Source organism: Gobio gobio (assembly GCF_949357685.1).
Source record: "Gobio gobio genome assembly, chromosome: 2".
NCBI lineage: Eukaryota > Metazoa > Chordata > Actinopteri > Cypriniformes > Gobionidae > Gobio > Gobio gobio.
In genome coordinates, this window is record NC_137098.1 from 26603525 (window position 1) to 26623408 (window position 19884).

The following is a 19884-nucleotide window of genomic DNA, read 5'->3' on the forward strand; positions in this document are numbered from 1 at the left end:
GAGCAATCGACGATTTCGGGGACTGCAACTGTTGGGAACTACCAAAGTGGGTTTGAAATAAGCACCTTGAGACCTCGCCTCAACCTGCAGGTTAGTGTTGAAATGAGTACAGCTTTACACACATACACAATTTGTCTTAAATTACTCTGCGTTCCTCTTGTTTCTCATGATATCAAAGTGTAAACAGTAGCTTTACAAGCTAACAGCCGACTAAACATGCATACTAGATCGGTGAGTAATATGTCAAAATAAGCCATTTTACACACGCTGTGTGTCTGAGTCTTTTTTCACCTACTTTAAGTTTTCATTTTAATAAATAAAAAAAACTACCCGCATGTTTGGGTACGGCTCAAAATAAGTGCTGTCTTGTTCGTGTTCAGTTCTGCTCACGTAAACGTTCACTGTTAATCCTACTCTTCTCCTCCACCCTTAGCTTTCCCTAGTTTCCCAAATCAAGGATGTGTTTTTTTTTTTTTCTTTTTTATGTTTTTAAGTTCACCTAAAAACATTTACTCCCCATTCCTTTAGAGTCTTAGGGCAGACAGACTATGATAGCTTCCCTTCAGTAAAATCATTTAAATTGCACTTGCCTCTTATGAGATATTGTCTTATTTTTCTCAAAATCCTTTTCAAAGGAAATATATAAAAAAAAATTACAATGAAAAAAAGGGGTTGTATTTCTTATCTAGTAATATAGGCTTTTTCTTTCATTGAAGAAAAAAAAAGGTTTTCAGAGTTCTTAACTCTGGAGAGTAAATTTCAACCTTTACCTTAAAAGGAAATAAGTACAGGTCTGACAAGATTGCGGATTCAAAAGATTTTCTACCATAGGTAAATTAAATGTTGTTGTAATATGAAAATAGAAACATTCAGTTCATCGAAAATTGTTCCTATGTTTATGTTACGATGAGCCTCTGATGAAAGTTTGTTCGAATTGCAGCCTGTTTTACAAGCCAGCCAGCCAGCCCTTGTGTGGCCACCCCCCTCTAAATCGTTGCGTAAACCAAGACTAGTAATCGTGACATAAGAACAAGATAAACACTAACAAGAGAGACTAGCATGTCATGCATATACAGTAAGGCATCTAAAGTTTGTATGGTAAAGATCACAGTATCTCAGTTCAGGGGCCTCCATACACAATGACTGACTGGTGTGGAGAGGCTCATGTCAGAAGAGAACACTTTGACCCGACTCACTCTACTGCTCTACTGTCCTTGAGAGGGTGGGACAAAGGTCCATGTCGATTGTATAAGTGCTGCTTGCTGGTTTGTCCGAGGACCTGTCTCTCCGCGGTCCAGTTCAATTGCTTGATTCTGCCTGGAGGAGGGGCTCACCAATGATGTTTATGCTGTAATTCTGGACATTTGTTGGCAGAATCGGAGTCCCGTTCGACACTTGGAATGGAATTAAGCTCGCCCAGGTACCAGGACTGCAGACACACAGGGGAAAGACAGATTGGGGGAGTTATTATAATCCTGTTACATACACATATATAAATAATTAAGGTATACTTAAAGCATTAGATATAACAAACGAGTCATGAACATTATCTTTATAGCATTGTTAATTTCTACATTTACTGATACAATTTTGAACATTTCAAGTTGTATAAATAGTTAAAAAAGTCTAGAGCACAATATCAAGAGTACTTCATCAACAGAAGTACATATATAGACACATTAATGTATATACTACATGCTTTAAAATAGTGTATTGATACATTTAATTTTTAAGCTTTTAAGTTAGAACATCATCAAATTCTTTAAATCTGAATCAGTTAATGAAAGAGACATATCATGTCTAGACTTTTTCCCACCCTCTTTTGAAAACTACCTCTTTCCTTTCCATTAAATACACACACAGACACACACACAATAATGGGTTCGGCATAGTGTCAGGGAACAGGATATCCCAGAGGAACAAAGCACCCTTAGTGCACATGCACGGGGGAAGTTTCCCCAGGAGCACGCATCCATCTCAGCCCCCTGCAGCTGACACCCACTTTTGGATCAATGGGGTTAAGTCAGCGGGACCGTCTACAGACCTTTTCTATCTGCATTCAGCACATGTTAACGGCACTACAACACGAGACTGTTAATTGCGAGCTGTGGTGCGAATCTCAGATGCAAAAGCACCAGGGTGCACAAACAGCATGTTGTTCCCTGTGGGGAGGACAGGGGGGCTGAATGGTGCGTACATGTGTCGAATAATTAGGCAGGCCAGAAACCAGAGCCCTGGTATGCCCCCTCCTCTTCTTCCGTCTCCGTCTGAAATACCTGTCTCACCCAATCGCCGAACACAATCTTTCTGCTCGCAGATTACAGGCCGTACTCCTGCTCTGTCAACAGTGCCCGGCGCACACAGCCACCTCTTTGTCCCCCCCCCCCCCCGTTTCTTTTTTTGCCCCCAAAAAAGAAAGGGGACATGCTCGAGGAGGGGCGGAGGGTGGTGGGCTGATAGAAGGAGAAGGAAGGAGACCGTTGTGTGCAAAGACTTTTCCCTGGGTTCACTGCTTTGGATGCAGGTGCAAAGCTTTAGTGGGCTTTTCTTCTGGAGATTGTTGTTTGTTTTCCGAGGGGGAAAAGAGGGCTAAAGCCAGTGGCTGGTGAAGGACAGGGACCCAGCGGATGTGGAACAGTGACTTTATTCTTTCTGAGGTAGCCCGGGGTGATATGGCTGCCTGTCGCCCTGAATGCAGCAAATGATTCAGTCTGAGTTTTATACAAATCACCCGTAGCCAAAGCCTGAAATCTTGTTTGACAAAAAAAGTTGCATATTATGATTCCAGAGCGAATCATCACACTTTAAGGAGAAATAGTCAGAAAGAGAGTCACACAGTTGTATGAATAGAAATTAAATCAAATGTGCACTAAACTCTCTTTAAAAAAGGGTTTAATATATCACATGAAGAACTGACTGGGCTCTGTCTCTCCTCCCTCCTGCTGCGCCTTTCCTCTCTCTCTCTCTGCCATTCTAGCCTGCTAGAAATCATCTAACAGGAAATGAGCAATTAAGTGTTTCAGAGATGTGGACGGGGGACTTTGGGGCTCAAATCAGACTCAAGTCACTGTTTGGAGGATTTATGACTTGACTTGATAAATATTAAAGTACTTGAGACTTGATTTTGACTTTGTTGCAATCACCTGTGAGTTGAGCTGATGACTAGAGACCCGTCATTTCCTATGAAAATCCAATGGCATTACAATTGTGCACTGCATTCTTTCCAAGTCTTTTCTTTTTCTCTCAGTTCTACCAGACTGAAAAGGCAAGCAGTACTGATATCATCTACCAATATAGACTGGAGTAATGGCTGATGAGAATTCAGCTTTGCATCACAGGAATCAATTACATTTTAAAATATATTCAAACAGAAAAACAGTTATTTTAAATTGTAATAATGTTCACAATATTACTGGATTTAATGTTTTTCTGATAATAAATGCATGCATGGTGAGACCTCATTCAAAAATTGATAACACTTTAAAACAAGATCTTATTTGTTAATATTAATCAACTACATTATTTAACAAGACCTAACAATGATCTACATCATTTAATAATATTTGTTAATATTAATTTAAACATTTAACATTTTTTATATAAAAAAAATGTATTATATCTGTTAACATTACTTAATACACTGTGAACTAACATGTACAAACGAACAATGATATTTTATTAACTAACGTTAGCAAATATTAATAAATACTGTAAAACACATATTGCTCATTGTTAGTTCTAATGTATTAATTAATGTTAACAAATGAGAGTTTATTGTAAAGTGTTACTAAAAACATTACTGTCATAAACATAAAGGTCCCATGGCATGGCATTTTTCTATTATTTTATAATGTTTCCTGAGGTGTACTTATATTTTTTGTATGATTTTTACATCATAAAATGTCAATTTAGAAATAAAAGGCATTTTTTCAATACTGATGTTTGCCCTCTGGCTGAATGCCCTGTTTCAAGAGGCGTGTCTGCTGTGAGACTTCACTAAAAACGGCCACTGTTGTGATTGGCTGACATCTTTGCATTTGAAATGAACGGAGGGGGCGTGGTTTAACAAGGTCTACCAGGCACGAGCATAGGGCACGAGCCTGCTGCCAGAGCCAAATTGGATTAATAATAATATTACTTTGGTCTCTCAATTAATCAATGCTGATGGATACCTGTATTCCTATTCAGAGTTTTGTTTTTAAATATAGTATACCTGTCACTCCACGAGAGTTTGCTATTGTAATGGATGCCATTCCTTATGGAGCAATATCTCTTCTCAGAGACTCAGCCAGTTCACAAATTTCTTTGTCAACTCATCCCTTTGATACAATGATTGGAAATATTTGTTTTTTATCTAACTCATCTGGTCGGAACCGGAGAATTAGACAATTATTTCAGAATGAGATCCCTTACATTGTGTCTTTATGGAATGGCCAGTTTGTTAACATTCCATGGAAAAAAAGTGTGGACTTTGTCATCTAAATATTTAATAACCAATAAGGTCAAAGAAGTGCCATAATTACTTCATCTTTTTTATCCTGTAAAGCTCTATTTAAAAAAGATGTGTCCTGATATTGACCCTTTATGTTCTTTTTGTGGTGCTGAAGAAGAATCTATTTCACATCTCTTCTGGGATTGCTCATACACATGTTTGTTCTGGAAGGATTTTTGTTGTTTTGTACGCACATTTTCTTCACAAAGCTTTTCTTTGTTATACAAAGATGTTTTATTTGGTCAGCACAACTTTGATAAAGATGTAAAGGACCAATATTTTTTGATAAACCTTTTTATTTTTGTAGGGAAATTCTTCTTACACAAATGTAAATTTCAAGGTGCTAAGCCGTACTTTTTTATCTTTCGTAAAGAACTTAAATCCTACTTGGACACTCTTCTTACATCCAGCAACTCCAAAGCCCTTAAAACTGTCTCACTGTGTCATAAGTACGGTATGATATTTTCCTGATTGTCTAACCTGTAATTGTACTTTCAATTGTATTTACGCCTGGCATGTATTATGTTCTTTGCATTAATAAAAAAAAAATATATATATATATATTTTATTGCATAACTAAAATGCTAAAAAAAAAAAAAACTGCTGCCAGAGAGACGGATGGACCTGAGTTCACTTCTCATCAGTTCTCAGCACATCTCAGTTCAGTGAACTGTTGTAGTTACTAGCATATACTTCAGGTTATTAGTTTATTTCTAGTCGGAGGGGCTGTCACTCATGTCAGAAAGTTAGTAACTTTAGTAAATCAGCGCTGACTGGAGACGCGAACCGTTTAGAGCGATTCAGTCCGATTTGGTGAACTGATTCGGTTCACTAAAAAGAAACGGTTCAAAAGAATGATTCGTTCTCAAAACGGACATCACTGATGTACCAGAGACGGAGCGATTGCTAACAAAGTTATTTATAGTAAATACTGAGTTATGAGAGCGCTGTCAGCGCGAGTTTATTGTGTTTGTATCTGAGAGTTCTAAATAAACACGAGTCCCAGTCACACCGAGTCCATCTTCATCCTTATTACCAACTTTGTAACACACGCAATGTACCATTACAGGAGATGAACGAGTTACGAGTAAGTGTTGATTATAGCATTATTTTTAGATATGTTCCTATCATATGAAAAGTGTCAGTGACGCGCATTGAGTACACAGCGCAAACAAAGACACAACAGCAGTAATCGAATGTAATCCAGTTTATTGTGGGGCTAGGCTGGCTAGCCCGGATATGCTCACGCTTACCCCCCTTCTGCTTAATCTCGCGCCGCGTATGGTGCCTCCGCTGTGGGCCAGATGCAGTACTGGGGGTCGGTGATGTTGAAGGCCGACCGGCCAGTGAAGCCCGAGCTTCGGCGTGTGTGAGGTTTATCTCTAAAGAGATGTGAGTCTGCTGATGTTGAGCAGAAACGACTGTATGCACATTTTAGAACAGATAGACGCGACGAGGACGTACAAAAACACTGACTCACAAGATAGAAAACACGAAAACACTGTGCTGTCGGGAGAGAGAGAAGCCGCAGCGTGTGCACGAATAATAAATAATTAGCTACACATAAGAAATCACTGATCACAGATCAGAAGGAACTGAAAAAAGACTTCTGTTTTCATTTGTAGCCTACATCCAAACACTGCCATTTTCGTTTAAAAGCCATGATCTCTCGAGGACAAACAAATATAGCGCTCGCTTGGGCGTGCCAAATTCTCTGGGCGGAGGAAAGGGAGGTAACCTTTCCTGTTTTGACTTCATAACAGGAGACTTCAGGATTGGCTAGTCTGGCCTGTCATTTTCTCAAGGGCAGAGAGAGACAGCCAGAACTCGGTTTACATCGATCAACATTTCTATCCACTTGGGGACAATATTCAGGCTAGGGGAACTCATATTAATGTTGAAAAACCTCATAAAATGAAAACTTCATGCCATGGGACCTTTAATATTATTTATGTATATACTATAACATAGCATATATAGTATAGTATACATTTAATTACTTTACAAAAGGTACGTTGCTAATCAACCCTGCTAAAGAGATGAAAATACTATAATTTGCCATGCTTATCACCAGCAAAAAAAATATATCAACCAGTATGGTCTTTCTTTAAAAAGGAACATCTTGCTGGTTACATTGGTTCAGAAGTTCATTAAGAATCTAGCTAAGATGCTATATTGGAGACCAGGATCCAAAACAACATAATGTATGCTGGTCTCATAAACAGGGAAAGTGAGCACAAAGGAACTGCGTTGTAGTTCTTATTTTGCTTTCTGCTTCTTTCCCTGAACACATACATTGGTCAGCTCCAATAAAGGATTACTAATGGGACAGCAAAAACAGACTACCAAGCTCGTAAATTGCCTCATGTACTGCTGCCCTAAACTTTGCCTTTGCAGAGCATCAATAAACAGTGGCTGATTGATTGCCATGGGGTGGGGTACTACCCCCTGTTTCCCAAGTTCAAGGTTCAGTGTGGTGTTTCCTACTGTCTGGTTGCCCCAGTTACCAGACAAGTGCAGATGTGATGGGCCCCCTTCACAAGGGAGATGGGTGTTATGTGGGATAAAAGGGAGATGAACAAACAAGCTTGCTCCCTTACCAGATTCTTGCTTCTTCATTAGCTGCTTACAGGTCTTTCGTCCTAAACATCCACCCTCCTGCAGGAGCAAGCACGGGCCTGCTTCATTTTGGAATCAGAAATTAGATAATCTAATGCCATCTTAATAGATTGCTGACCCATTTCCTACAGGATGGCAACAAACAAGCCTGGCTTCAATTCGATTTGGGTTGAGCTGTGGACTGGCATGCATCAAATCACAATTCCATAAGTCAATGACCTGAAGTCAACTCTTCAACTGCATCAGCTTTCATCTGCAGCACATCGCCTAGCTTTCAAATCACGTTCTGTCCGGCTGCAAGCTTGTTTTTTTGCAGTTGACAGAATCATGGTAATTAGTAAACTTTTAATGAATATTTTAAATGTAACATCTGGGCTTTGTTTTTCAATGCTCAATAATGTTCAAGCCTGTGCTCCTATTTTATGTTGATTATAAAATCTCTGTATGTAATGTTGGAGAAACAGTAAAGGGTAAGGCACTGCTAGAGAACCTTTTTCCCCCCATACACCGTGTGGTCTATTACGAGGCCAGAAAAGGGGCTGGAATGAAAGCAGGGGCCTGAAACACTGATGCCTACAGAAGGAAGTGAGAGTGTGTTCAGTGCGACTCCACTTTTCCACACATTTACTGCAGTGAGGAAGTGCTGAGCAAGGTCTTTCCCACTGCAGGGAGCTGGAGAGACTAAAAAAGTGGAGGAGAGAGTATATAGCTCAAGGACATATAGCTCACACTAAGCCTACCTTACACAGGGAATTGGTTGAACACACCAGCAGTGACTGCTCTAATGCATAGAAGCAATGACGTTTATGTACAAATAAACTATTTGTACATATAATATATAATAATGTATAATTTAACTATAATTACAAAGCAAAACACATTTGTGATAACTTCAAATTTACTAAAAATAAAAAAACTGAAATATCACATTGATATAAGTATTCAGACTTGACATTTGAAATTTAGCTCATTTATTTTTCTGAGTCATTTTTTAGATGTTTCTACACATTGACTGGCGTAAAATGTGTGGCTGATTTAATTGGACAATTGGCTAATTTAATTGGCTAATTTAATAAAAGACACACCTTTCCATGTGAGTTCTAAGAGCTGAAAATGCATATCAGAGCAAAAGCGAGACCATGAGGTCAAATTAACTGCCCGTAGAGCTCAGAAACAGGATTGTGTTAAGGCACAGATCTGAGGAAGGCTGAGGTATTAAAACAAATCTGTTGCATTGAAGGTTCCCAAGAGCACAATGGCCTTCAAAATTCTTAAATGTTTGGAACAACCAGGACTCTTCTTCTTAAGAGAGGTGACCAAGAACCTTAAAGTCACTCCAGAGATCATGTGTGGAGACTGGCAAAACATGCAGATGGACAAACAGCACTGAGCTTTATGGCAGAGTGGCCAGACTGAAGCCTCTCCCCAGTGCAGGACATTTGAAAGTCTGCTTTAAATTACCAAAAGATGCTCCTAAAGGACTCTTAGACTGTGAGAAACAAGCTTCTCTGTCCTGATGAACTGGATGGTCTGGAAAAAAAACAGGCACCACTCATCACCTGTGCAATACCATCCCAACGGTGAAGCATGGTGGTAGCATCATGCTGTGGGGGTGTTTTTTCATCAGCAGGGACTTGGGAATTGGTCAGGGTAGAAAGAAAGCTGAATGTAACAAAATACAGGGATATGCTTTAGGAAAACCTGGTCCAGATCACTCAGGACCTCAGGCTGGGCCGAAAGTTCTCCTAGAGTGGCTTAGTGAATGTCCTTGAGTGGCCCAACAAGAGTCGGACTTGAAACCAATCAAACATCTCTGGAGAGACCTGAAAATGGTTGTTCACTGACAGTCCCCAGCCAACCTGACAAAACTTGAGAGGATCTAAGGAGATGAATGGCGGAAAATTCCCAAATAAAGGAGTTCAAAGCTTGTCACATCATCCCTAAAAAATACTTGAGGCTATCATTTCTGCCAAAGGTGCTTCAAAAAGTGCCAAAGGTGTACTGAGATAAGGGTCTGAATATTTATTAATGATCATAAATCTGTTTTTGCTTTTTCATCAAGGGGTATGCAATGCAGATTAAAGTGAACAAAAATTATTTAAAAGAATTTTGCATAAGGCTGCAATATAACAAAATGTGAAAAAATTAAAGGATCTGAATTTTTTTAATCCATTATAATTAAGTTTCAAACATTTTGTTCATTTTGTAACTATGGTCAAAAATTATTTCTGTGCTTCTTCTTCTTTGAGAGAGAATGTTAGATTTGCTTGATGCATAGTAGCATTACCAAAAAGCATCTGGAGAGAAGATACAACAAATTTAAATCTTCATTTTAATTTCAGTCTTTCACTGTCAGAAATTTATGAAAATATATTTTTTTTAGAGAACAGTGCAAAGCTTTAATGCAGAAGGGAGGGCGAGGTGATTAAACAGAGCAAACAGTCTTGACTGCCTCTGCTCTGAAACCTCAAGCTTAGCGGTGACCTTTGCAAATATGCAACTCTCTGCTGTCAGTGAGCCTCAGACAGATGCTGTGCACTAATGCTGGAGTTCTGCTCTTTCCCAGCAGTCACCATCTTCCTAACTTCCATTCTCTTAGGGAGATAAGGATGTTAATCATTAATTGCACAGATTTTCTGAAGAATCATCAGAGGTAATTTTGCGCTGAGACCACGAATGACAAGGAGGCTGACCAAGTGTGACTTGCCATATATACTGAAACAGGCAACATTGGAACAACATTCATAGGGAAATCAAAAACACTGTTGTCTCTAAGATGGGCAGAAGCTTCTATGACTATTTTGAGCTGGTAATGATAGATCAGAGATTTCTAAGAAGTTGCATCTCTAAATTCATCCAGATGTAGCACCTACAACCATCAAATTCAACCTCTTTCAACGATAAATTCTCTCCTGTTAATGCACTGTGATGTGTGAAGTTTCTATGAATTTGGCCGCAGATTGCTCATCCAGATGTGCACAGTAACAGTCTTGCGACAGCCTGAAAAAAGGTTTGTGAAGTTTCGCTTATTAAACCAAAGAAGTTTAAAGAACAGCAAAGGAGATGGACCTAAAACATTTGGAAATATACTGTAGTTAGAAGTTAAAATGCAAATCAGCACATATTCAATGTTCTATCATGATGTTTGCTTTTCTATATCTTTCATGACATATTTAGCCATTACATGAATGAGTGATGCATTCATGGCCTTAAACATGAATACATGAACAAAATTCATCACAAATACACTTTTGCTTATGTTTTTTGCGATGAGTGTAAAAAGACAGAAAAAAGGGTGCTTGATCTGGACTGGGTTGGAGGGGGTGCTGGACTATTGCAGATACAGGTTGTACATAATTAATATTTAATGGAGAGGTGGGTTGAAAATAAAGGAAACGTTTACCTTTGCCAAGAAATCCCCAAAGCCTCCTCTGAGCCATATGACCTGATGTTTTGATTCACGGGCCAGTCACAAATCCTCAGCTGTCAATCAAACACCTCTCAGTCAGACAACTGGACTTGCACAACGGCACTAACACACATTTAGCATGCAACAAGACCTGGAGCAAGACCTAAGCTCATCTCAACACATATTCTTACATGTATCTGATGATTACATTACTAGATTAAGAAAACACCATCACTAATGGTCAGGATTAATAAATCTGGATTATGGATTATATATTAGATCTTAAATCTTCTGTTCTAGGCCTAAAATAATGCCTAATTTAAATTACAATTCCTTTAAAAGAAAGTTGCCATCAAAAATGTAAACAAACAAAAGGCAATTGTCACATGTGGCATGCAATACCATTAGAGGTCTAATTATTAACCGTCCTGAAAGCAAAAGAAGAGGTTAGTATACAAAAATGGGGGCTGGATCACATGGAGGTTATTCATCTATCCCAGAATGCACTAGAATGGGAGGAAGCACATGCATTCCAAGTAGTCATGCAGTTACGGTCACTTCACTGCTGTTAGATATTGTCAAAACAGCCTGTTTTTACTGAAGCATAACATGAAACATGTGAGAGATTAATCTTGGTTAGTAGATTCAAATTGTTCTTGGTCACAATTTACAAAGCAGCAGTTTTTGAAAATGTCAGTGTGGATGAGAGGGGAAAATAAACTGGTCACATTTACACACAAGCATGCATCAAATTGTATGCATGAAAGTGTGAGAGAAGCAATCAACAAACAATGACATTAGAGTAAATCATGACTCTTTATCAAACATAACTTTTTGCTAATGCACGTCACCACCCTGTCAGACACACAAGTGCTAGAAGAGCCTTCATCAGGTATATTCACTCTCTGAATATTCAATGGTACTCTGTCAATAGTTCTTGCCATTTCTGCAAAGGACCTGTAGACTGCCAAATCAAATCCATTTCCATCGCAATAAATCTAGGAGGGTGAATAATTGATTTTCTATATTTACTTCAAAGATGCTTTACTGCTCACCCGGAGACTTTCGGGTGGCTGAAATACACATTTCCCAGAGTGAAAGCCACATAAATTAGGTGAACAGTGCTAACACTAAACAGGAACTTCACTAGTAGCATGGGGGTCCTGTCAAGCCTGCTGTGTATATATATCAAATTATATGCACTACAAATTCAGCAGGGAAAACACTGTAACTACATGTTATGTGTAAATCAAATCATTTTCAACTATTTAAACTTTAAATGCTGTTTAAAAGTTTGGGGTCAGTAAGATTTTTTTGTAGTGTTTATGAAAAAGTCTCATGCTCACAAAGGTTGCAATTATTTAACATTGTCTTTTGTAACAAAAATGTCACTTTTGATACATTTAATGCATCCTTGCCGAATAAAAGTATGAATTTCCTACTGACAAATCCTACTAAAGAAGTCTTACTGACACATTTTGAGGGGGAAAAAGTGCCATTAAGCTAAACATGCTCTGAAGAGTGACTAATAGAAAAATATGTATTTCACATTGCTGTGTGCGGATATCCACCTTCATCATTACTGCCAACTCTACTTTAACAAACTAACGAGTGTGACACTGTGTATGTGAGAGAGAGCGTATTCTCGAGTGACCTGAAGCCAGAAAACAATGGCACTGGGGCAAAGTCTGAGGTCAACTATCAGACTGTTTTGGTAGTGAGCATTCCTTCATCCTGTTTTGGTCGACCCCACTCATTGAAAAAACACACACTCATACAATATGCTGATGATGTGTTGTATTGCATGTATCCTCAGTGTTTAAGTTCTCTGGAATTAAGAGGGGTGATTTCAGGTCTTCAGATTTGATTACAGACCATAAACACAAATCACAAAACACTAAAAAGTGACAAAAAAAACTGTTTATTGTTTTTAAAAAGTTTTTTTTTCAGCACTGATGATCTCTAGCTCCAAAAAGCTAATTAATAAATAAATAAATGAACAAAAAAAAATCTCCCAAATATACCTTGAATTTTAATCTAAGCACAAGTGTTATTTTAGTGGAGGACCGCTATTAACTGAACTCAATGGGCTTATCTACAATGAAACAGCTAAAATGTCACAATGAGGTATAAAATGCCACATTATGTTGGCATCAAAAACATAATAGCGAGAGACAAGCTCTAAGCTCGAGGTCGGTAGTTATCTGATCACGGGTGCCATCTGTCGCTGGCACCAGTGGATCACAGAGGTATGCTAGAGCAGCGCTAACACCTTCACAGCTGTGAGTGGTGGTTGCTTTAGCATGTTTGCATTAGATAAAGCCAAATAAGATTGTGATCACTGGCCGAGAGAAAGAAGGGAGGGAGAACAGAAATGCAGAAAGAGAAAGGGAAGAACCCCTGGGGAAAGCGGCTAATGAAATCTTCTCATCACTGGTGTTTTCACAAACACATTACACAGGGGTATCAGTCTAGAGCAGGTGCTGTTGGGTTGTGTGCATGAATGCTCATCTGTAATTCTCCCCTGTGTGTTTGGGTTTTGAGTAAGTTGTGAATGAGCTTGATTTAACAACAGGGCCATTGTGATCATACTTTAAGGCAGGTGGGGAAATCTCTGGCCCTCGAGATCCATCCATCCATCCAAGTGGATCTCGAGTGCCAGAATTGCCCACCACTGCTATAAGGATATCCGTCAATAACTGGTCATCTGCTGTTTGTCTGATGCATTATATATTGAAAAATGCATATCTAGCTCTACAAATGGTTTACCAGCAAACCGTTAGACAACATTAAACACAATAAACTGCTACACTTATACTTTTAATATTATATTATAGTATATTAATGGTTGCCAGGTTGGGAGAAAATGTATTTCAGAAAATGTAGCCATTTAAGAGAAAAGCTCTGATATTTTTTTAAGTTTTTGAAACATGTCTTTTATGCTCACCATTTATTTGATAAAACAGTCAAAAACATTAATTTTGTGATATATTTTAAAATGTAACTTGATGGAAATGTCTTTACTGACACATTGCTAAATAAAAGTATTGACACAAAACTGACACAAAAAGTTACACAATGTAATTTACAGTAATAACAGTTTTTAAATATTAACTTCAACTGAGCATCAGAACACATCAAAGCTAATCTAAATGTAAAGACTAAAATACTGAAATAAGCATGAACAATAAAATCTCTAAAATCGGCCGATAACAGATAAAGTATGGATATATATTGTGAATAACTAACGCTTATGTTGATCAGCCAGTGTTATGTATATATCAGCATTATTATCGGCAGGCCTGCCTTTGAAACTCCAATGCAGTTGACCACTAAATCTTTCTTTTTCTGTTCCAATAAACACACGTCCACAACTCTATGCGACACTGTCCGTGCTATATCTTATCACAGGAAACTGTCCATTACTCTAATGGCTGCCATCCCAAAGCTGCCACTTCAGAGTCTGAGCACAATATCATACAATGTATGTGTGCTGCGACAACAGACTACAAGCATATTATCTGAAGGACCTCAGGCCACAAATCACAAGCAGCTACGTCTCAACATCTCACATAGGGGTTATATGAATACAGATGGTTCTTGTAAATGAAATAAGCTCAAACAGTTGCTATGGGACCAATAGGAGGAGTGATTATGTATGTATGGACACACCCGCTTGATTTACTGACTCCAGTAAACGGAGGCTAAAGACATGGCATGAATGTTTATGTAATGGAGTCATTATAGTGAGGGTGTGTTTGAGCATATACAGAGACCCTCTCGATGCTAGGCCCTATAAGAGGAATACAGGGACAGAGAGAGAGAGAAAGAGAGAAAAACACATAAAGAAAAGAAGGGAAAGAAAGAAAGACAAAATGAGGTAAAGAGAGAGCGGAAAAAAGCTTAGATTTGAGTGAACAGTGAGAGAATGAGAGGAGGCATAAAGGAACAGAGAGAGAAAGAAAGCGTCCCGCTGAGCGTCTGGAGCTTTCTCAGTTTCCAGACGGCCTGGCTGAGCTAGAGGCAGCACCCTGCCCCACAGCATGCTGGGAAAGGAGCGCTACGGGTCTGTAAGTTGACGCCACGGCGACGGCTGTAATCCATACGCCCCACGCGTCACACCACACGCCCTGACAAAAGCTCAGCAGGGGAACACAGGTGTCAATACATCTCATAATATCCTATGATAAATCACTCAGAATAAAGGCTGCTGTGTACGTAAGACATTATTTACCCAACGAAAGCGCCCATTCAATGGCCGCAGGTTAACTCGGGTCAAGACTGGCTATACAATTCTCACTTTTGAGGACAAACAAAAGCTTCAGCTCATATAAACATGATGGATGGTTGATATATCATCCTGTCTTCATCTGATCCCTCTCCCTGTTAAGTGAACTACAGCTAAAACAAAAGGCATTAAGCCGTATGAGACACTACAGCAGCTGCGGTGCCTACATGTGATACCTGCTAAAAGATATTATAATCACTCACTCATCCAGCTCGCACACTGAATCGCTGTTATCAATATCAGTCCTTTTATTATATCCAATTACACCGTCTATCCGTCACTTCGAACTTCTGCATCTTTGAAAAAATGCACAAAAAAAAGCTCCATGTTTTTTAAATAAGGCCTGCAGCACAGTCCCTGTTGGCGAGCGGTACATTTCTTGGCCCCGTCCAAGTATGCAAAACCAGAGAGCAATAAAAGCAAGGCTTGCCATTACTGTAACTCAGGAGCAGGGCAAGAGAAAACCACTAATTATGATGTCGCCGCGTGCAGATGAATTCAATTAGAGGAGGGTGGAAAATACTGGCCTCAGACCAGCCCTTTCATGCGGCAGAGGGCCGTCGCACACACACACTAGACTATTACTCTTTTTACAATACTGAGTGTTTTGCCAAAAATGATCATTTCACTAAATACCTTCTAAGCCGAGCCTGACATAAACCAAATCGCTCACATTAAGTACTGCATTCAGTCATATATCATTTTGTCCATCTGAAGACAATGCTAGCTATTGTTGCACAGTAGCACAGTAACACTAAGACAAGATAGATTTTATGTTGGAATTAGTCTCAAGGGAGGTGATCGCAATAAAAATTCAAGTCCAACAAATGTCCCCTGCTGTGTATAAATCCATCAATTACTTTTTAACATGAATATAAACTAAATGGTAGAAAAACTGAATGAAATTGGACCGTCTGAATTATGTACTAATGTCTCATTATTTTGACACTTAAGGCACACTTAAAATGTAGGAATATCACTGTGCTACATAATAAAACATGAAACTAAGAGACTTTTATTTTAAAGAAAGATGTTTTGGGGGGAAAAAGTGTGTAAGGTTTAAAATGTTTAAACAGCAGATAAACTGTTTAAAATAGTGAAGCGTATTTGAGCACATCTTAAAATATAAATCTTAATTGGACATGTCCATAGCTGATGTGAGGATATACACCTGTGATTGCTCTGCTAGGACACCTAGCATGTGAACTTAAGGGCAAGTGACCCAATACATCCACTGAAATCGCACTGAAACCATTTGGTTAACTGCGAAAATTTTGGGAAAAAATTGTTCGGAGAAAATGTCTAGTGTCATTTGTTGGTTTGATTTTTTGCAAATATATTTATACACAATTATGGCTTAGTTGTCCACCTAACTTTTGGGGGCTACTGTATTTGTTTTCAGGGTACTTAAATGAAAGTTTAGTCTTGGCTTATTTATAAAAATGTGGACTCTTAATATATGAATTTATGGAAACCAACTAATTCTTCATAAAAGTGACATTCACCCATTCTTGCAAAAACCATAAACCTCTAAACGTGACCGTGGTTACAGAGCAAGTGGAAAGACGTGCTCTATAACTGTGAGTAACAGAGGGGAGCTTGCCAGGAATGTCAATGGCATTAAACGCTTTAAAAATATAATAATCTACACAGTTTCTTAGAATATGTTACATGTGCCCAATAGGTGCATTTAATTAACAAATGCTGACTCAGAACAAATAAAACGATCAGACAGCAAGAGGAATCTTATTTTGTCACAACAGCCCTGTACCACAACAGTGCCTAAAGTTCATGACCAGATTATTTGATGTGCTACCAGCCTGACAGCTCCGACACCTGTTGGGAATATTAAACAGCTAGATGGGGATTTGAGAGAGAACGGGGAAAAAAGAGAAATGTAAAGAAGGTGGGTCATATCTCACCTGTTGCTGGTGAAGAAAGGCTGGGTCTCTGGAGCTCAGTCCCACAAAACGGTTGGCAGTGGGGGTGCCTGGAGCCGAATAACCTAAATATATGTTCAATCAGTATCAAATATCTTAATACAGCTGGTGTAGACACAAGTAATACACTATACTGTTCCAAAGTTTGTGCTCAGTACAGGTTATTATTATTATTATTATTAATATTAATTAATTAATACTTTTATTCATCAAGGACACAGATTTAATTGATCAAAAAAAGACATTTATGATGTTAAAGATTGCCATTTCAAACAAATGCTGTTCTTTTGAACTTTCTATTTATCAAAGAATCCTGAGAAAAAAAAAGGTATAACAGTTTCCACAAAAAGTCAAAATGGGTCAAAATGATCGATTTTTATTTATGCCAAAGATCATTAATGTTAAGTAAAGATCATGTTCCATGAAGATATTTTGTACATTTCAAGAGTCTACAAATTGTACATTTGTACAAGACTTAAAATTAAAACTTAAAATATTTCCTCAATATTTAGATTTTTGTGCACCCTCAGATTCCAGATTTTCAATTAGTTGTATCTCAGCCAAATACTGTCCTAACAAACCATACATCACTTTTATTTATTCAGCTTTCAGGTGATGTATAAATCTCAATTTCAAAAAATGTACCCTTATGACTGGTTTTATGGTCCAGGTTCAAATATATGCAGCCTTGGTGAGCAATGTGACGGCGGTAGTGTAGAGGTGGGAGTAACTCACCCTCTGAGGATGTGGTGATTGGCTTGGTGTCAGCCATCGAGAGAGATACTGGTCTGACCGTGCCATGGTGGGGCGAGGGGGCCAGTACTGGCGTAAAGTGACCAGGCACTTTCCCCAGTACCTGACCGCTGCTGTTCGGCTGTGGCATTAAGAGGAAAAAAGTAGTTTGTTAGCATACCAGGCCACATGGTTACATGTATTCAAATTAAGCTAATGATAATGTTCATTTCTTTTTGTTTTCTGTGATTATGGACAGATTAATGCAATCTTTTGATGTTCTCCCATCTTCTTTTGGCATTGGCGCTAGACAGCTGAGTGTGCACTTTTCATGACTTATTCCAAGCTGATACAAAAACCAGAAAAAGAGGGGGTTGAGGGAACACAGGATTCAGACGCAGACACAGAGCAAGCGTCTACCTCCTTCTACTCCGGACTGCAGGAGACAGACTCGACTGAATTCACATAGCGGGGCCCTAAGTTCAAAACTCAAACAGGCCTTTATGAAAGAGAATGGTGTCCATGGGGTTCCCCAATGTGAATAGAATGTTTAATTAGGGTGTAATATAATCTGCGTTAAAGCAAGCATAAAAACATCCTGGCTCCCATCCACCCGATTATATGCCCCGTGTTATTTGCAAAGCGATCTCCCCTCACCAAGCTCCAGACCCCAGCAACGGCAAATATTTATGACCTTTATCGTTCCCTGCGGTTTCTCCCAAGTAACAGTTCCAGCGTGCTATGCCTCGTCCAGTCTATGAGCCCTTTGTTTACTGTTTGAGCGGCGGGGATATAAAACTCGGTCATATCGAGACCTTGCTTCAATCACACAGAGAAAGAAGAAATCCCTCAGGCAATCAGCGCTGTGTTTTCCAACGTAAAATATCACAGCAGATATTTATTGCACTAGTTTTGCTTTTTAATTCTTAATGAATTGATTTAAACAATGCTGATTTTCCCCTATCAGTTTAAAAATGAGAGAGACTGTGTTAATGGTGGTACCAAAAGCAAATTAGATACTTTTACTGGATTACCCATTCTAACTTAATCTCCTTTTGTTATTGACTTTACACACTTCTGCATAGTTTAAGCAACACAAGAGAGGCATCAAATACTTTCAAGAGGTAGCACTATTTTAAAGCATGTACATACTATGTACTTATTATAGTAATTACAATAACTGGGTAATAACTAAGTACTAACCCTGAACCTACCACTAAACCTAACCTCAACCCATCTAGCTCTCCTTTTTTCCCTGAGTACTTTCATAGGTAAGTACACTGTAAGTAGTACACATACTGTAAAATAAAGTGAAACCCTTCAAGCAAAAGGAAACTGTAAACTTTAACCAACTGCAATATAATCCGAAATAAAAGGAATTAAAATTTTAACAAATTGTTTGGAAAGGCTTGGCCTTTTGTAAAATGTTGTAGTACTAATTAAGATGAGTGGGACAGTATGAGCTGCTTGGCAGAGATTCAGAAAGTTCTTTAAAATGCGGCTTCACCAAGAGCCCCATCCATCACCCGCTAAGGGGGAGGAGTCAGCCACCACGACCACAGCGGAGTCAAAAAACTGAGCACATTTTAAGTCCTTCAATTAACAGGAATGAGGTAAACTTGTTTTACATGATTTTTATGCTTATAACAATGAAGACATAATGGCCTATATAATAGTATTAAATTATATAATGGCACAATAAATACAATAACAGGAATATAATTTTCTCTTAATTCATACTTTAGGGAATCTCAACTCCAGTAAAACGTGTAGTAACAGTAGTTTTCATAGAGTTGGAGACACGTTGAGGGCATGTGTGTTTGTGCTAATGCGCAGTGGCTGCCATGGTTAGAGTGTTTATTGACTTGCTTTTGTTGTTGCGTTTTTCCCTCTCTCTCTTTTCGTTCCCCTTCGCTTCATTTACACCGCTGCTGGTAAACAGAGTCGCCACAGCAATGGAGAGGCCGTCGTTTGGCTCCGCGCTCGGCTCTGAGCTGATTTAGACAAGGTGCCGACAGAGAAAACCACTAATGATTTTGTGTTCGTTAGCTAAACTGGGTCAATTACTGTGCTGAAACAATGTGGCCTGTTAATCAAACTTGAGTCCGATGCAGTGGGAACAACCAGAGACACCAACAGACAGGCAACAAGAGGTAGAGGCAGAAAGGGAAGGAAACTGCGCTAAAGCACCTTTGTGTTTACAGCATGTGCCCTTACAATGAGGGTCTCATTAGTTTTAGGGGGTAGAGCAGCTTTAGCTCACGGTATGGTTAACACATGTGACAACATGATGATTATGATTGGAGAATTTACGGTACACGTGATGCATGTTATTCCAAGTATGTTATAATTGTGAATCTGCTCTTCCGTCTCAGGAAAGGGAATATTTCAACTGAGACATTAA

The 19884-nt window shown here is 38.8% G+C and overlaps 1 protein-coding gene across 19 annotated transcripts in view; it reads right to left on the bottom strand.

Moving 5' to 3' along the window:
- Positions 1-491: 491 nt before the first annotated feature.
- LOC307122575 (nuclear factor 1 B-type) overlaps positions 492-19884 on the bottom strand; it is a gene marked incomplete at its 5' end in the record, with an annotated part of 99706 nt that continues 80313 nt past the window's right edge. For 10 of the 19 annotated variants that reach the window (XM_079810645.1, XM_079810639.1, XM_079810651.1 and 7 more), the window contains 4 exons: positions 492-1429; positions 10515-10594; positions 16731-16813; positions 17484-17622. In XM_079810645.1, coding sequence (XP_079666771.1) covers positions 1300-1429; positions 10515-10594; positions 16731-16813; positions 17484-17622 — 432 coding nt within the window. In that variant the 3' untranslated portion in view covers positions 492-1299. The remainder of the gene's footprint in view (positions 1430-10514; positions 10595-16730; positions 16814-17483; positions 17623-19884) is intronic. The other 9 variants (XM_079810637.1, XM_079810641.1, XM_079810640.1 and 6 more) reach the window with 1 other exon arrangement.